This window comes from Megachile rotundata, chromosome 11 (assembly GCF_050947335.1).
Source record: "Megachile rotundata isolate GNS110a chromosome 11, iyMegRotu1, whole genome shotgun sequence".
Classification (NCBI taxonomy): domain Eukaryota; kingdom Metazoa; phylum Arthropoda; class Insecta; order Hymenoptera; family Megachilidae; genus Megachile; species Megachile rotundata.
This window is the reverse complement of record NC_134993.1, coordinates 14,310,791-14,330,235: the sequence shown is the minus strand read 5'-3', so window position 1 is coordinate 14,330,235 and position 19,445 is coordinate 14,310,791. Positions and strand designations below refer to the sequence as shown.

General features: G+C 39.6%; 1 protein-coding gene and 1 long non-coding RNA gene across 3 annotated transcripts; one reads left to right on the top strand and one right to left on the bottom strand.

Moving 5' to 3' along the window:
• Positions 1 to 352: 352 nt before the first annotated feature.
• Positions 353 to 19,442, bottom strand: RfC3 (replication factor C subunit RfC3). Of its 2 annotated transcripts, XM_076537401.1 has the most exons (22): positions 19,274 to 19,438; positions 19,144 to 19,208; positions 18,944 to 19,071; positions 18,713 to 18,875; positions 18,491 to 18,650; positions 18,219 to 18,430; positions 18,066 to 18,143; positions 17,844 to 18,003; positions 17,292 to 17,506; positions 17,010 to 17,198; positions 16,636 to 16,937; positions 15,983 to 16,564; positions 15,719 to 15,863; positions 15,522 to 15,640; positions 13,127 to 14,954; positions 11,393 to 13,038; positions 11,001 to 11,280; positions 10,270 to 10,826; positions 9,435 to 10,204; positions 9,087 to 9,364; positions 5,268 to 8,310; positions 353 to 5,187 (listed from the first exon to the last, which is right to left on the bottom strand). In XM_076537401.1, the coding sequence occupies exons 1-8, from the start codon at positions 19,309 to 19,311 to the stop codon at positions 17,858 to 17,860; spliced, it is 990 nt and encodes a 329-aa protein (XP_076393516.1). In that variant the 5' UTR covers positions 19,312 to 19,438; the 3' UTR covers positions 353 to 5,187; positions 5,268 to 8,310; positions 9,087 to 9,364; positions 9,435 to 10,204; positions 10,270 to 10,826; positions 11,001 to 11,280; positions 11,393 to 13,038; positions 13,127 to 14,954; positions 15,522 to 15,640; positions 15,719 to 15,863; positions 15,983 to 16,564; positions 16,636 to 16,937; positions 17,010 to 17,198; positions 17,292 to 17,506; positions 17,844 to 17,857. The 2 variants fall into 2 exon arrangements, with proteins under 2 accessions (XP_076393516.1, XP_012154379.1); XM_012298989.2 differs by lacking the exons at positions 353 to 5,187; positions 5,268 to 8,310; positions 9,087 to 9,364; ... (9 more) ...; positions 17,010 to 17,198; positions 17,292 to 17,506 and having other exon boundaries at positions 17,772 to 18,003; positions 18,066 to 18,430; positions 19,274 to 19,442.
• Positions 13,628 to 18,082, top strand: LOC143265425 (uncharacterized). The gene is made up of 2 exons (XR_013039965.1): positions 13,628 to 13,766; positions 13,879 to 18,082. It is a non-coding gene; the product is annotated as an uncharacterized LOC143265425 (long non-coding RNA).
• Positions 19,443 to 19,445: the final 3 nt, after the last annotated feature.

The window sequence follows — 19,445 nt, the reverse complement described above, 5'->3', positions numbered from 1 at the left end:
GGAAAAGAAACAGAAACCAGAAGGAAGGGGGTCGAAGACGCGTCGGCCGACAAAAGCTGGAGAAAAAGAGATTAATAAGTTGGCTCACACGAGAGGGTGATTTAGCCTGACATTTTTGAAATTCTAATTTCGTTGAAAGCACCTTCGAAGAGGATTTTCATTTTTCCCTATCCGTAATCTTCCTTTTTTCCTGGAAATAAATAAACGCTTTGACGAGGTCGAGGTCGCTAAAAAGATTAATGAGATCGTTTCCGGGACTTCAATTTTATTAAAGGTTCAAAGGGAATCCCTCGGAGGAAAAAAGCGTGTATCTTAAAATTGTTAGCTTTGTTCCTCGTTATCCGACACATCGAACGATTTAGATATTCTTTAATGAGCCATCATTTGAACATCTGTACACTTTACTCCGGAGAATACGCGAATTCCGTAAACTGGAAATCGGGATAATAACGGGGGATGTTTCCCGTTCGATTGAAGAGGAACTTAAGATACAGCGTCGATACAGAGGGCGCCCGCGGCGAACCGTGAAGTTCCCAACAATTCCTATTTTATCCTCTTCGGATTCCACCGTGTCGCCTTTTCTTTTCCATCCGGACGCACTGTGTGTACGTAATTCCCGTAGTCGCGATACCTCCTTTGTTCCTGTTCACGTATCCTGGCTGGCGAACGCGCCACAAAGCTACCTTTAGCTTTGATCGCGACGTACTCTAGTTCGGTAACTTCCAACCTTCTTCCTCGTTTTTCGAACGAATATTGTTCGACCGGACTTTGAGGTCTTGCAACCTGTCTAACTTTCGCTAATTTTATACACGGAATCTTAGTTCTAACTTTGACGCATTCGTTACATGCAATTACCTTTGAAACAGATTTTCATCCCCTTACTGAGCCATCAATTTTAAGCGTTGAAATGGTCATACACAAAGAATATTAAAAAATGAACCAATAACAGTATAAGAATTAATAAGCTAGTCTTAAGTACATCCAAGGATCTCAGTTGTCCATTATACAAAGCCGGTCGAAAAAGTTGATGGAAAAGGAAGAAACAGGGAAGGACAAAAAAATAAGAAAGTTTCCATCTCGCACGAACATACCCAGCGAAGATTTACGCCTGGTCTGTAATTTAATACAGGATACTTTGCCGGAGTTCCTTCGAGAGTTACCTGTTCGCGGGGCGTGCGCGCGCACGGAGCTCGCGGAACGTGAGCGGACTTTGTGTCTGGCATATCGTAAGAAAAGAAATAAAACGGAAAGAGCGAGGAAAGCGTGACGAAGGGTGGAGGAGCCAGGAAGCAAAGCCAGCTTGTGCAGTTCGCGGTATCGTTATTCACTGGCCGGCTCGAACATCTAATTACGATGAAGAGGCTGTCCACGTACTGCTCGATGAAAAATTCAATATGAAACTGTAATCGAGAGGATTCTTCTTTTATCACCCATTCACGCCTCTTCTTTTTATCTATAACTGAACTGGTAACGCACTTGGTCTTCTTTGATGGTGTTCTTTGACTGAATTTCTTCTTACATTGTTTTTTTGTATGACATTATTTTTATGGGGTCCAAATGAATGCATATGAATGTTGTTCTTTGACTGAATTTCTTCTGACAATGTTTTCTCATATGATATTATTTTTGCAGGGTCCAAACGAATGCAGAGAATTAGTCTGATGAAGATAATGGTTCACTGAAGATGAAGACTGAGTCATGAATATTGGAGACAACTGATATTGAACACCTGGATAACTGCATTTGTTCATGGGACAAAAAGTCAGAGCCCACACAAGGACCATATTAAGAAACCAGATCATAATGTCCTCTAACTCTGCAAGGTCTATCAGCAAGATCCTAAAAGTTCATTGAAAAGATCATAAGTCATCTTCTCACTCTACCCACAATTGATGAATTAAATTTTGGAAAGTCAGATTAGGATTAAAGTGCACTTCGCCGCAAACCCAGTCTGGACACAGCAAGCTTCTCATCCGAAAAGTTCTGTACAACAGTTCCGTCACGTTGCATCCGGTGACGGCAATAATTCGGGAAGCATCGGAAACGTCTAAATCGCGTATCCAGCCGAAACGGTCAGGTTGTTGTGGGAATTCGGCCGGTCGATTGGGCGATTATACATGCGATAATAGAGCGTCGCATAGCTACGAGATCCGTTGTGTACCGAACAGTTTCGAGACGTGTCCAGCAGGAGCCTCCGCCACACTTCAGGATTTGACGACACGTGTAGTCTGACTGCGTGCATATGTAGAATTAACGATATTAATACCTTAGTGACTGTCAAACTAGTTGGCTGTATTTTTGAAGAATTAATTTAAGGAAACTTGATGAGCTTGTTGTATGAGCAGCCAGGTGTTAATGATCTCGTCTGAGCAGCCAGAGGTTAATATACATATGGAAGTCATAGAAAATTGTTAGCTTCATGTCTTGCTGATGTGATTGAACTTGTTGAAATGATGATGTCAATGATCTTGTCTGAGCAGCCAGAGGTTAATATACATATAGAAGTCATAGAAAATTGTTAGCTTCATGTCTTGCTGATGTGATTAAACTTGCTGAAATGATGATGTCAATGGTCTTGTCTGAGCAGCCAGAGGTTAATATACATATGGAAGTCATAGACGTCATAGAAAATTGTTAGCTTCATCTCTTGCTGATGTGATTGAACTTGCTGAAATGATGATGTCAATGGTCTTGTCTGAGCAGCCAGAGGTTAATATACATATGGAAGTCACAGACGTCATAGAAAATTGTTAGCTTCATCCCTTGCTGATGTGATTAAACTTGCTGAAATGATGATGTCAATGATCTTGTCTGAGCAGCCAGAGGTTAATATACATATGGAAGTCATAGAAGACTTAGAAAATTGTTAGCTTCATCCCTTGCTGATGTGATTGAACTTGCTGAAATGATGATGTCAATGATCTTGTCTGAGCAGCCAGAGGTTAATATACATATAGAAGTCTTAGAAAATTGTTAGCTTCATCTCTTGTTGATGTGATTGAACTTGCTGAAATGATGATGTCAATGATCTTGCCTGAGCCAAGTGTTAATATACACAGAAGTCATGGAAGTCACAGACAGTTGTTAGCTTCATCCCTTGCTGATATAAATAAACCTGAAATAATGATGTCAATAATCTCATCTGAGCAGCCAAGTGCTAATATACACATAGAAGTCATAAAAAATTGTTAACTTTAACCTTGCTTAAGAAATTGTTAATTCCATCCCTGTTGAAGTTGCTCAAAGAAGAAGAATTGTGCACGTGGTGTAAAAATGCACGCAACGAGAGTCACAATGTATAATTTCACAGCAGTTTAATGACACGTATTCGGAAGCAATCATCTCTGACCTCCCCATTCGAGTTAAACGAACCACGAAGACTCATCGATTTGTATCTGTTTCCGAAGTCTCCGGAGTGGGTAAGAATAATCGGATTGCACCGTTCTCTTTCTCCCCGCGTCTTACCAGAACAGTAGCAACACAATCAGAGCAATCTGTGCTTAATTACGAAATTATTTCGAGTGCGGCAGGTATGCAGCAGCTTTGCAGGTGTTCGCGATCGATTCGTCCTAAACATCGAGCCGGTGCTTTTCAATTAAAACTTTTTACCAAGAGCTTCCATACGAGAGCATCCTAGCGACGAAGCATTTCCTGTAATTAATTCGAAGCTGCATTTGAATTATTCGAAGATCCGCGGTTGAGAGTCCATTGTTTCGGAATCTGCGCCATTGTTGGATTTTATGAAGTCTAATCCAGTCGCCAATTTTATCCATCACATGCTACACAATTACTTGTTCTTTTTTACTCTTTCATTTCCACCATACTTCAGTTCATAATTTTAGGATTTGTTTCTTTCAGGTGTAATTGACAAGGTATACACGGGTACCAAGATACCAGTTTCCATTCAGTACATCAGTGCATTCATTTGATACTGCATTCATTTAATAATCCTGTAATTCCTTTGAAGTATACTCACGTTGACAAAGATACCAAGATACCAAGATCAGTTAAGTATACATTCGTTAAACATTAAGATACATGTTACAAGAAATATCTCGCTGTCTTGTAACTCTCATTAAACTTTTCCCAAGCGATAACGTTTCAATCTGATTCAAAATTACAGAGCGAACACGTGGAACACGTGTATCCCCTTGTTGCGCGTTTACCGCGAGCATTAAAGCCGCGGTTGTAACTGACCCCAGCGGAGCTTCGACGATATATTTTCCGTGGAGGCCAGTAAACGCTCTAGCCAGTTGCCGCGAACATTCTTGAATCTGTCGATCGATGCTCCGCAACGTGAACGAGGTTCCAAGGGATCAGAGGTCCCTGCGTTACATTGGTAATATTGCTTCCATTTTTAATGGGTAAAAATCCCTTAAGATTATCCATTAATTCTGTTACAGTGCTCCAAGGAATTACAGGCTCTTTGATAATGTTAATGTTAATGTTCATGTTGTGAAATTCATCCCTTAAGATTATAGATAGAATGATTACAATTTTGTTACAATTTCTGCTGAGGAGGAGATCATAGGTTTCTGTGTTACATTGGTAATGTTGCTCCAATATTGAGTGACCTTAAGACTCTCAGGGTGAAATTCATCCCTTAAGATTATAGATAGAATGATTACAATTTTGTTGCAATCTCTGCTGAGGAGGAGATCATAGGCTTCTGTGTTACATTGGTAATGTTGCTCCAATTTTGAGTGACCTTAAGACTCTCAGGGTGAAATTCATCCCTTAAGATTATAGATAGAATGTTCACAATTTTGTTACAATGTCTGCTGAGGAGGAGATGATAGGCTTCTGTGTTACATTGGTAATGTTGCTCCAATTTTGAGTGACCTTAAGACTCTCACGGTGAAATTCATCCCTTAAGATTATAGATAGAATGATTATAATTTTGTTACAATCTCTGCTGAGGAGATCATAGGCTTCTGTGTTACATTGGTAATGTTGCTCCAATTTTGAGTGACCTTAAGACTTTCAGAGTAAACTTCATCCCTTAAGATTATGATCCATTACAATTTTGTTACAATGCTGCAGAATCCAAGGAATCAGAGGCTCCTGTGTTGCATTGATAATGTTGCTCCAATTCTGAGTGACCTTAAGACTTCCAAGATAAAGTTCATCAAGATTATGATCCATTATAATCTCGTTATAGTTTCCGCAAGCTTTAAGTCCGAGTTCCTTAAAAAACGTGCATCAAAAAAAGTAAAATTGGTATCCCAATTTTGGTATTATCAGAATTTTGTATTATCGAAACTCACCCAGTGGAATATTCCATGAAAAGCGATTCGCAAGCGAGCAAAAATCAAAAAAGTAGAATTTCCTCCTTTGGGACCAGCGCATCCGGTGTTCCGATGTGGCCGATAAAAATGGAATCGTTGATGGACATTTCTCAAGGCGAAGTAAAAGAAAGGGAGGGAAAGAAACGTGCAGGTCCTGGGAGACCCGATAGGTTCGGCTAAGATTAGGATAAGAAGGGAAGCCGTAAAGACATCCACTTGGCGAGATAAGAGATTCGCCGGGAAAGCCTTTGAAGCTTTCTCATCGATGGCACAAGTTTGACCGATCGGTCGTCGAGCATCGAATCGCTCAATTACCGAAGCCAGGTATAAACCGTGCAACGAGCTGCGTACACGGCGCAAAGGAAATGGGAAAATCAAGGAACCCGAGCTACGAGGCAATCGTACTCTCCGACGAATCGATCGTTTTCCCCGTCGATTCTCCTCCTCGACTCTTGCGAATTCACGTAAAGCAATTCCAAGATGGAGCACCGCGAGATTTCGAAGGATACCGTTTAGACTTAAGATTAAAAAATATTAGGAACCTCAAACATTCAATCAATACGCTGGGCTCACACAACGTTGACATAGATTTTTTATGGGTTGCGGAATCGTTTCAAACCTTGTCACAGCTGCTTGGACTTGTATAACAGTGTCATGAAATCTTTTATAACTAACTTCAGTTTTGCAAAAAGAAAGTCATATGGAGATAAGTCAGGATTTGGAGGATGGAGCACACAGACTTCTTCGCCAAAAATTCACGAACAGACAGTTCTGACATGGTGCGTTATCGTGCAACGGAAACCAACTTCCCGGAGCTCGATATTCGGGCCCCACACGAACGATCCTCTTCCACAAATGTTCCACAACACCCAGATAATATTCGCCATTAACATTTTGTCCCTGTGGAACGAATTCCCGAAGTATAATTCCTTTAGAATCGTAAAAGCGAATTAACATCGTCTTCTCGAGGGACTTCTGGAATCGCAATTTTTTGATTTTGGAGAGCCTGGAGATTTCCACGCAGCACTTTGGCGCTTTGTTCGAGGTTCATACTTGAAGCACCGAGTCTCGTCACTAGTTACAATTGATTCCAATGTACAGTTTCTGGCTTTGATAAGATCTCGCAATATTCAACGCGAGCAATTTGTCGCGCTTGCCCGTGATTTTGTGACACGGTGACGAAAGGTTCTGTCGCGTTAAACGCTATAAGTTTACAATCCGTTGCTCGATTCCAATAATTGTTGTGTTTTGTAGGAGAGGTATACTTTCAGATAACATTGCTTTAATAGATGGTGCTAGTTTTCCTTAAATTTAAAAGGTTTTCTGACATACTGTGCAGTGTACAGTGGCCATTGATCACTATAAATTTTCTTATAATATATTAGCTGTCATACGCTACTGTACACTACTGTATTGTAACATTATTAAGATATTATAATATTAACACAGTAAATATCATCATCAATGTATTCAGTAATAACTGAAGGCCCTTTTCCACTGTTAAAAGTGAATATTTGATAATTCACCAATTACCGTGGTAATTCGACGACCAGATATTTCCAAGAACATTCACAGCGGACAAATATCTTAATTACAGCAATGAAAAAGAGTGTTTACTCTGACCGAACGCTTGGAACATTGGAACGAAGTTCGATGGAAATCCATTGATCCTTGAGCGAGCAGACGAAACGTGTCTGGAATGAATAGGATTAACGCTTTTGCTACATTGTTGGATTAAAAAGCTATTTGAACAGTAACGTGTTTACTGATAAAACAGTATACGATATTTCAAAGTCTCATGTGATGTGCAGAATACGTATATTCTTTGTCAGCTCCATTGTTGGATACTTTTGTCTTACTCCACTTTGCGTATTGGGTATCTGTTACACGGCTTTGACGAGTATTTAAAATATTAATGTGCATGGATTTTAGTATCAGAAGTTATTACAAGTTTCTGCATTATGCAGATTCAGTTGTTTGAAGGCTTCAGTAAAAGATGTGGAAATAGAAAACATTGCACTATGAAGCTTTAAATAGATATACATATGAAGACTTCTGAAAGTCACAACCTAGTAATGTATAATACAAATATATTCTAAAAGACAAGTTTGTAAAATCAGACATAAATTATTGTACACATTGGTTCTTTATGAAAATCAACTTAAAAACATCAAGATAGAAGCCATCAAGATTAACAGAAAGATGTCTGAGAACTACAGAAAAGTTCTTGAAGAAGCAGTTCAAAAAAATGAACATCAAGATTAAAAATAGTGATTATTTAGAATTGATCAAATAACAAAAGTCACAACCTAGCAGTGTATAATGCACACTTATTCTAAAAGACAAGTTTGTAAAATCAGACATAAATTATTGTACACATTGGTTCTGTATAAAAATTAACTTAAATAAATCAACATAGAAGCCATCAAGATTAATAGAAAGATGTCTGAGAACTACAGAAGAGTTCTTGAAGAAGCAGTTCAAAGAAATGAACATGAACAAGATTAAAAATAATGATTATTTAGGATTGATCAAATAACAACGTGAGGGAGACGTATTAGCCCAGTTTGTAGCAGCAAGTTACACGTTTCTAAGCGTATATTCCCTAATGATCGCTCGCATTTGTCGAATTTAATTCCGGATCCTTGATTCGAAATGCCCCAGGGCGACACGAAAGCCCGGCTGGCATTGAATCGATTCGAATATATCCCTGCCGGAGCGGCACGGTAGGATTGTTATCGGAAACGTAGCTAAAAACGACAGTAGCCATAGAAAGCGGGAATGAAATACTATCTTGACCCTGTTTACGAGCCTTGTAGATCCTGTACCAATGAATCGAAGCGACTAAAAAACAGCGATTCTTCTATCTGTAGATATTTTGTCCAAACTCTCTTAATCCTTCTATTCGCTACATCTTGCTGGGAAATATTAGCAAACTGTCACTGCTGGCGAAGATGAATTGTGTCGATAATGATGGGTATAAAGTTTGAAGACTGATGAAAGAATTTGTCACGCCCATGGCCTATTAACAAAATGAGAATGATTTGAATCTTTGTCATCACAGTATTAATATGTACAGTATTAAAATTAATATATACATGTGTAGTATTAAAATTAATATGTATACATGTACAGTATTAAAATTAATATATACTTGTACAGTATTAAAATTATATATACATGTACAGTATTAAAATTAATATGTATACATGTACAGTATTAGAATTAATATATACATGTACAATATTAAAATTAATATACACATGTACAGTATTAAAATTAATATGTATACATGTACAGTATTAGAATTAATATATACATGTACAGTATTAAAATTAATATATACATGTGTAGTATTAAAATTAATATGTACATGTACAGTATTAAAATTAATATACACATGTACAGTATTAAAATTAATATATACATGTACAGTATCAAAATTAGTATGTATACATGTACAGTATTAAAATTAATATGTATACATGTGCAGTATTAAAATAAACTTGAGATGCACCGACTTGAGAAAGACAATGTAGATGGAGACAATGTAACAAAGAGATTACATAGAGAGACAATGTAAGAAAGAATATTTTAGAGAATGTAAAGGTACACACGTGTTCCGCCTTTCCTTGCAAATCCGCGTTAAAATATATACGCTTATAGCATCGTTTTATAAATGGTCATAAAGTTAAACTTTCTAGCAACCGTAGGATAAAATTTGCGATGCTGGTCACCAGTGACCCTCATAGCAGCGAACGCGTTAAATGTGCCCCGTAAAATCTCGCACGCGTGTACCTTGCTAGGCTAATCCATTTTCAGATAACCGTAACAAAGCAGCGCCTCTGTTTCCTGCGTCGACCAGATAAAACGTCGCGCAAAATGGCCCTCTTGCAAATTTTACGGTCACCGTGAACGTGTCCTCGTATCCTTAAATCCATGTCCAGTTTGCATTCTACTCGGATCCACAAACACACGTGTCTCAATGGGGTTCATTTGTTACGAAAACTAATCTCCAGGAAAATGTTACCTCGAAGCAGCGACAAGAATCGAAGAAGTTAAGAACTCAGATTCATCTAAAAATCAGAAAATAAACGATATTAACAAAAACGAAAGAACTGGATAAAAGCGCAATTCTGATCTCACTTTAGAGAAATCAGTGTTGAAACAGACAACTCAAAATTGATCGTGTAATATTAAATTCCAAAAATGATATATCCTACGATAATTGCATTCCACGTCAGCGTTAATTAAACGTTTAAAAATAACGTGAGTTAATGATTCCAGAGGTAGAATTTCAATTTGAAATATCATTTCACCGTCGCAAAATACACATTTAACGCGTGCACAAGTTGACGCGGTTCAACACCCAAAGGATTCCCGTCTCTCCCCTGCTCGCACGGTTTCAGTCCGCGCGTCTAATGGAAGCGAGTCAAAGAAAGCACTCATCAAAGCGTTCGAAAAACCGGTGACGAAAGATAATCGCGATGGCGGACATACAACAGTTCTATCGGTAGGATCTTGCCCAATATCTTTTCTTTCTTTGGCCTTATCCTTCGCAGTTGCGCAATCTTCGCTGTACTTTGAACCAACTGGTTGTTACAGTCTCCCTTTTTCTCGCCCACCCACACGCGCACATTCGTCGAAGCAAAATCGAGCGATTACGTCGAAATTCCATCTCCAATTCGACGTTGCTTTCCTACGAGAACGTTGCTTCGAGTGTTTACTCGCGTGTTCGAGTTCTGTCAGTATCACACGCTTTCCGCCAAACAGATCGATCGCTCCAACACCCCTCGCCACCTCTTTTCACCGATTTTCGCCTGGCTTTCCGTTTAACCGATCCCCTGGGACGACCAGTCGATCGAACCGAGAAAACAAGAAGAGTCGGAGGCAAGGAACGCGACTGTGACTTTGTCCTGCAGGTGTAGACACTTGACTAAACAGTTCGGTGGATCGCTTGGTAGTTAGAAGGGGTACTTACATGTCCAAGGATCGGCCACGTTGAACGACCGGCCTAGGTACGAAGGTCCGCTGCGAGCCGGCTTGGCAACCGATGTAGACGCGCGTGTGGACGTCCGACGCAACGTGCACGCTTGGTATCACGGTGAAATCACGAAGGGCAGGTCTTCTTGTCCAGTTGATAGTCCCTCTCGATCGTCATCTTGCCTCTCGCACTGGAAGCTACGGTCACTTGGCACCAAGTTCTATTCCCGGTACACGTAGACGCGGATCTGTTTTGCCCGTGAACGGCGCGGATTGGCCAACGGAACCGAGGAGCCCGGGGTGCCGCGTTACGAACGAGCCCCCTCTCTGTCGTCTGCTGGTTCGTACGATCACCCCGGCCCCGTCTCTGGCTTGCCAACGAAGAGAACACAGAGGGAGGCGAGAACGCGACTACACGAGACAGGTCCCTCGGTGCGGCGAGAGGATGCGTGACGGAAACTGGTAGCGTGTGAATCCTGGAACTGACGAGCCACACTCCGTTCGTAGTCGCGAGCACTGGACGAGATGAACCAGCCAGAGGAACGAACAAGGCGGCTGAAAGCACCGGAGAACGAGTAGGAGTGCGAAGAACCACGGAGAAGAGGGGTGTACGAAAGGGGATAGGGTAGGGGAAACGATTTGGGTGGCGGGTGGCGACTGGGGGGTGGCTCGCAAGCCCGGTGGTCGTGCTTGCTCTTGCTTGCCTGCCTAAAGGCTTTGCCTGCCTACCTGCTTGCTTGCTTGCTTGCTCGCTCGCTCGCCAGCTACCTCGCTTTTCCTCGCCTGCTCTTCTCGCCTCGCCTCGTCGCAACTTCCGCCTCTCTGTCTCCGCTTCTCCGTCTCTTTGGACCGCTGCGCAGGAGCCACCGCGACCCGGCCAAACCCAGACCCAGCGTGTAGGTACCACGAGCTCGCATTCGAGCTCCAGCCACCCCAGCTGCTCTATCCCCTCCAGCTTCAACCCCTCGATCAGTGTCGTCACGAGCAACCTCGGAACCACGGGATGTAGCTGCAAATTACGTGATTCATGAGTCGCATTCCTCGATGCACGAATGATTTTTATGAAGAATACTTTGTATTTCAAGTTATGATAACGTTAAAGTCGCTAGATTTCTACTTACCCCGGTAGACTATTGAGAAAGGAGGAACAGGGAAAAGTGGACGATTAACGGAAGCAACGGTTTCGTCGTGCAGCTGAATTATTAGCAACATTTTATTTCGAGTACGAAAATCGACTATTACGTTCTCGGAAGGGAAACAGACTCGAAGATGCTCGTCCTACTTTCCCTGCCTCTTGTCCCCTTCTTGTGTTTCTCGCTACCTTGAATGCTGCTCTTCAAATGGCCTGCAATCAAATACACGCGTAAATGGACCGTTTCCAGCCAGGAATTTTAGACGTCTCCGAAGAGGCGCGAAGAGATAATTAAAAGAGACCGAATACCGATATCCGTGCCACGAGCACGTATTACTTTGTCTCGCATAAATTTCCGTCACAAGGGTTGGAGGGACGCGGCTTTCTTCCAGCGTCGCTAATTAATTAAGAAGAATAATCGTCCGGCTCTGGTCGACGCAGAGAGAGCGAGACAGGATAACAATTACCGATCTCAAAACGACGTTGATAAAGCGTCGTTAAACGATTCGAGCGGGAATTATCGATTACGACCCGCGGCTGTTCGCTTCTCTTGAATTAGTTAGACAACAAGCCGCAAAGCTGGTCCTACCTTTGCTCGGCGGTAAGTGATTGCTGCTGCGCTGTAACAAAACGCTACTCGTATAAATAAGCCGTTCTAGAAATAGACGCGAGAACGCCACCCGAGACTCCTTTATGAAGGCTAAAAAGCCTCGCTACGTATGTTACAGGCCAAAAACGGATCGTGGACAAAGACCCGATGAGATCGAACGGAGAACCGTAGAGACCACGGTCATATTGACTACTCAAAGTATGAGGTTCTGCATCAAAGACATAACCTCATATTTCATATTAGAACTTCCACATCCTCAATGCTGTTTAGCCTCAATATTGTTTAGACAGTATTAGTAAAGCTGGAGGACCTGATGCATCCCAAACAAAATAAAAAATTGTAACCTGCAATCTGTTAGAACTTCCACATCCTCAATGTTGTTTAGCCTCAATATTGTTTAGACAGTATTAGTAAAGCTGGAGGACCTGATGCATCCCAAACAAAATAAAAAATTGTAATCTGCAATCTGTTAGAACTTCCACATCCTCAATGTTGTTTAGCCTCAATATTGTTTGGACAGTATTAGTAAAGCTGGAGGACCTGATGCATCCCAAACAAAATAAGGAATTGTAACCTGCAATCTATTAGAACTTCCACATCCTCAATGTTGTTTAATCTCAATGTTGTTTAGACAGTATTAGTAAAGCTGGAGGACCTGATGCATCCCAAACAAAATAAAAAATTGTAATCTGCAATCTGTTAAAACTTCCACATCCTCAATGTTGTTTAGCCTCAATATTGTTTGGACAGTATTAGTAAAGCTGGAGGACCTGATGCATCCCAAACAAAATAAAGAATTGTAACCTGCAATCTGTTAGAACTTCCACATCCCCAATGTTGTTTAGCCTCAATATTGTTTAGACAGTATTAGTAAAGCTGGGGAACCTGATGCATCCCAAACAAAATAAAGAATTGTAACCTGCAATCTGTTAGAACTTCCATATTCTCAATGTTGTTTAGCCTCAATGTTATTTAACCTCAATGTTGTTTAGACAATTTTAATAAAGCTGGAGAACCTGAAGCATCTTAAACAAAATAAAGAATTATAACCTACTGTAAAATAAGATAAGAATAAAACAAATACTGAAGCCTAATGATAGCCTAAGAGCTTACATTCCTTACAATTGACCACATGAGTCGCATACAGCTAAACACGTGTATCATTTCGCGACAATGCGAAACAACTCCGCTCGAAGAGCACATAATGATAGTAAATTTCTCGGGACAGAGCGCCTGCCACTTGAAACGCGACAGTGTTTTTAGGGGCCTCCATTAAAAGTATCCGCCTGGCGTAGCCAAATGTCTGTACGCGTCGAAGCAACTCTAATTGCACGTCAGTGCTAATAGTCTATAAAATCAAGAATTAGTTGTTCTGCTATAAGGAATCACGTGAATCATCAGATAATCGTAAGAAGGGTAGCCGTACGGTTAGACCTGATAGTCATTTAAATTGGTCCTAGGCTCTTGAACGGCGACTTACGGCACTAACGACAACGCCAACCCCCTCCAAACACTGATTCCACCACTTCGTCGTGCTCCCCTCTCCAGGTCAAGCTCCGCGATCAGCATCGAGCCGCACCATGGTACACCTATTTCAGCGTGCAGTGCGCACTCCACGAACCTAGATGGAACTCTGATACCTGCCTTTCTTGAATGAACATCTGATCCTTGTTTTATTGGTTCTAAAAAAGCTTGGCATCAGGAAGTTATTATAGCTTCATTAACACTTTTTGCACTTTATTGGAATAAGATTGTAGGTTGTAACGATACTTGCTCTCTTGAATTATAAATACATCCCAAGATTTGTTAGCCTTTTGTGATTAAAGTATGGTATTTCTCAAGTCTATTCTTTCCTTTTCTGTAAGAAGCTTCTCGAAGTTGCGAACACGAGTGAGGAAAAAAAAGGAGCTTGAAAGGACGAAGCCAGCAGTTTTCCAATCAATCGAACCCCGAGAATGAAGGGCTCGTTGACATACAAAGCAGAGGATACAATGGGCTGCCTGATAATTAGCCGAAGATCGAAGTTCCTTGAAACTACGGAATTCCTTAGTACGCATCAAGTTCGCAAAAGACGCGGGAGATCTCTTTCTAACTGGCGCGATCGATCGGAACAAAATGTGCGTGAATGTTTCAAATTAAAGCGTCAAATTTTCGGGACTCTCTCTGGCGTATTTCGAAACATGGATGCAGTTTGCTCGTACACCTTTAATAGTTAAAGGGCTAAGCCTACGTAAAGCTTCCGAAAGAAACTTGTCACGCATCTCTTGGAGAATCCTGTCCTTGCCACGGTTTCTCTGACTCGCGATCTTGATACTATTTTCAGCACAACCCTGAATTTTAATGAGCATTACAATCATGCTTCTGCCGTTGCGCAACTTTCCTCGAGTGTCATGAATGATTTTAAAAACCCTTTCATGCGTGAGCTCGTAATTCCGTTGCTGAAAAATGGAGTAAACTTCTATATTCTTAGAATATGCGTTCACTTTTTAATTTAATAAATAAATGTCTTGGTTCTCAGTTATAAATGTCTGCATTCAGCCTCTGGTTTTTCATAGAGTGTCCTCAGCAGATTTTTTCCGGACCATTCTAAAAACCATTTGGTGTTACAACTATTAGTAGAAGCGAACAGGGTTGATTGCGCAATAAAAATTCTAGTTACAGCATTTACAGAGGGATGGAAAGGATTTACTCGGCGTTGTAGATCGATGCTCAGACAAATACTCCATCAAAAGTTTGCACCGCGATGAACATTCGTATTCATCTATTCAAACGTTTATTGCACGTTACGCAGGAACGAGGAGAAATATCATCGGTTTTGTGAGGGAGATTTTTGACTGACTCCGAGTACTTGGTTCCAGCCTCGGCGATACATCATTTAACACGTATACACAGCTCCTCCGATTTCTCATGAGAGACCATGAATTCTCGTTCCACGCGCCTTCTGAAACAAACGACAGAAAAAACTCATGTAAAGCGTTTGCTTGTTATAAACAAGGTGGTTCCCTTGGCGCTGGGCTCAAGAGTAGATTAGCAATGGCAGAATTAACGTTAGCACGAAGATTAGATACACTGGCAAAGATGTAGTTAACCCTGAGTCTAGCAGTGCCGATATACTAATTGAATTAGTTATTTCGAAGCGGAAAGTTAAGGGCATGTCTGCGCCAAGTTTTCAAGCTGAAATAACTCAGAGAATCGACGTGCTAGCGCTACACCCAAGGAAGTTCTTATTAAGCCGAAAGTTTCGTTTGATGTCGAGCACGAAGTATTATTTAATTATCAATTCAGAGGCCTGGAACGGCACTCCGTGTAAAACAAGTCGATCTTTCAAAATATAAGATGATACAGACGGAAAATTTTTGTCTGCACCTTTACCAGTAAAATCAAAAGTACTAAAATATTGTTTAGGAATTTGAGTGTCCTTTAGAAGTAGGTCATCTGATCCCTATCTGGTTATGTCAATGGATATAACAGGAAACGGGTTACGGATTTTCGAAAATCGCCGATATACCACTGTCGACGCGTTACACTTTATAGTCTGCTTGTTTTTCCTGGCGCACAATAAATCCATGCTCGTTCGAGTGCACCCATCCTGCTAAAATAGTTGAATGCACGAGAAAAACTGCGAACCTGTGAAATACAAATTACCAGAGATTCAAATTTTTTCCTTTTTTTTCTGTATGCATGTGTTTGATCAGGAAATCCCACCTGAGTACCCGAAGAAGAGAGATTCGTACGTGTCAACGTTAATTGCATTTTATTTCTACACGAATGTAACAATTCAGGATCAATAGAATCAATTCAGCTTGAAATTATCATCTAATCAGAAACTCCATTGACTGTCCATTGACACCTAAATAGTACATGGAATTACTTTAGATTATAATTGTAATCTGCTACCTTAACATTAATAATTTAATTTGCTTTCAACATTACTATTTTAAAAGAGAAAAGGTATATTGATAAAACTACCTAATGCATTAAATATGAAGGCAATTGTGATCTAAAAAGCCTGCATGTTAAAATAGACGTAAAGGCGAGCACTAGCGAGAAATTTGATTTCACGTGCTCCATCTAGTGGCGGGTGCAAGAATTTCGTCATATCTTCCTTTTGTAGGTATTTCAAAATCCTCATATTTTATACATTTCGTTATACATAATTGTGGCTGTGGACCCATCTTAGATAACTAATTACGCCAATGTGACATATTTTACCTTGTACATTAGTCACAAGAATATTCTATAAGTATTAGCATAATACAGAAATTTCTCTCTCCTTATGCGCACATGAATGGAAGTAAATGAAAAAATTCTGCTGGCAAAGAAGAAAATAATTAAGAAAGATGGACGGAAATGAAGTTTAGATATAATGAATTTGAAGGGTCTACCTGGTCGTGAGAGAGAGCGATGATAGAATGAGAAAAATGCGGAGGGAGTTAATGGTATGCCGGACTAGTGTCAGGTTATTCCACTTGCAGGGATTGGACATAGGTTGTACGACAGCGACTGCTTCAAAGACACGTATGTAAGCAGTTTTAGCCTTTCCATTTGCAACTGTAACATTAATACGCATTAAAGTACGCCGGTAAATCTACTAACGTAAATTACTATTATTTTTATTTTACCAAATCAAAAATTTAACATCGCTCGTCTAATTTCATTACATTCTTGTTACGCGAATTATATAATCGGCTACAGTCAGAGAAAGTTCTCGTTCAAATTACAGCGCAGAGAAATTGAACGAGAGGAGTGGCACGCTTCGACAAAAGTTGTAAAATATTTCCAGCGGGGAGGACAATTAAAACGCGATGAAACATTTCATTACTGCGACATTAATGACGACGATAGTATGTACTGGAAACTGTTTTACTTCCCGTAAGCTTGGATGTCGGAACAATCAGACAGGGGTTACAGTTTCAGGGATAAACTGAAATATAATTTCAATTGTTACTCTGAAGAAAATTTACTGCACGTGAGGTGAAACGTAAGAACCACCTACGTCTTCTGCCTTGCAATTCAGTGGTACTCATTTGATTATCCTCATATTCATAGATCCATCACCAGTGGCCCTAAGACTCCCAAATATGGTCTCTCTCGCCTAAGAACCCAAGCTCTCAAATTTCCTAATTTATTACCGTGTTAATTCTCTTCTGAATTTCCATACATTTCTTACTCTTCCTATTTGAGGCTAAAAGTAAATGAAATCTCATCAAACAAAAGTATTTAACAAAATAATAATCACAATGGTTATGTTTAGAATGATTTATATTTAAATAATTACTATAGTGACCGATAAAAATCAGTGAGCATCACTGCCACAGAAAATAGCAGCATTGCATGTTTGGAATCTGGATATGTTTTCGTCGACGTGATGCTTGAACGATCGCGTGCTGATTGGGAGGTATTTGTCAGACCACTGTCAGACGTTGTTCCACTTGTACGATCGAGCACAGACGCACTGTAATTGTGTTGAATACACTCGAGCACATTCAACGTCTATCATAAAGAAACTTATCATTTCGTAGATGAATTTTCTATAACTGTTCCGCGCACGTAACGGTATCGAGATTAGACGAACAAGGCTAGATAAAAATTTACGACCCCCCTGTATTCATGGTGACTCGACTGGTTTGCGACTTAGACTTTAACAACTTATTCGTTGAGATTTGTTACGTTGATACGGCTCACGACAAAACGCAATTTATTATAAATATTGAAAGAAAAAAAAATGCAATGGAACGTGAAAGGGCATATACAAATATAGTTGTATCCATTATTTATTTATTAATTTGTTATTCGTAGCAAAATATAATACTTTTAAATTTTAAATTACCTTCAACTAATATCCTAAGAAGTTTCGATGTTACGAGCATTTTGGAACGCTGAAACGAGAGCATTTAATTGTACTGGTTCACTGCAACCAATAGCTACCCTTTTTTCTATTTCTGCCAGCTTAATTATCAGTTCGATAAGTATTGAATCTGGAAACTCAACTAAAAGGGAATGATTACACATTTTGTACCTTCTCTAATATTATAATAAATATAAAACATACTTTTATTTACAAATAAATGAAGTTGTGTTAATATATCTTGCAATGCCAGTCCTTTCTTCAGTTTTATGTCTTGAATTTCTGTATGAACATAAGTTAAAGAAACTTCTACAACTTCCAAAATAATTTCTGATACATATGAAACAAAAAGGATACTGCAATAACATAATTCATACGATTCATTCAATAACCAGTTTACAATGTTCTTTATATCTATTGGAAGAGGATGTCCAACACAAGTATAAACAGTTTCTTCTGTGACCGTACCAAAAGCAAGCCATGTGCTTTGAAGAACATTTAAAACTTTCCTCATATCTCCTCCACTTAGTGCTATTAATGCTTCTTTTCCATCTTCAGACACATTTAAACTACAACATGCATATACAGATTGTTGTTACCTATGCACACAATAAATAATACGTACTTACTTCTCTTCTTTAATAATTGTTTCTAGTCTTGGTAAAATTTGATCTGAAGAAAGTGGTCCAAACCTAAACTTTGTACACCGTGATTGGAGAGCAGGGATAATTTTACTGAGATAATTACATATGATGCAAAAGCGAACATTGTCTGTGTACTTTTCAATTACTGAAATACAATTTCTAAATAAGATATATTCGTATCTGAAAGAAATTCTTAAAAAAACTTACTTCTCCTAAGAGCATTCTGTGCATCATTAGTCATGGCATCTGCTTCATCAAGGATAATCAACTTAAAACCAGACTTGTACAATGTACCTGTACTTGCAAAATTAAGAATCTGTCCTCTTACTATGCCGATACCTCTGTCATCTGAAGCATTCATTTCTAATACCTACATACACAAATATTTTTACACATAACTTTTGCAAAATAAAAACAGTATATAAATAAAAAACAAACCATTGAATTAAACTGTCCTGCTGTGTACAATTTACGTGCACAAGCAAGAATGGTACTAGTTTTTCCAGTACCAGGAGGTCCATAAAAGAGAAGATGAGGAAGTTGATCTTCATTGATAAATTTATTTACTGCAACAAACATTTTAACATTTAACAAACAGATATATTTTATGAGATTGTTAAATAAACAGAGTTACCGACTAGTTTTGATGATATCTTCGTGGGATATTAAATCATCCAATTTTTTCGGCCGATATTTTTCAACCCTATAAATAAATATCATATTTAATACCGCGTTCAGTATGCATATGAGAAAAATGTTTTTGTATACCATGGTAAATTTGTAGATATCATAGGTTTTGCTGACATAATTTAATATTTGAAAGCAACACGTGGGGTTAGAAATCACAGTTTGGCGCCTATTTACGAGGTATTACAAATGGCATCAAAAGCGCGGCAAAATGGTACAATCGGGTAAACTGACTGGTAATCGATTCCCCGCC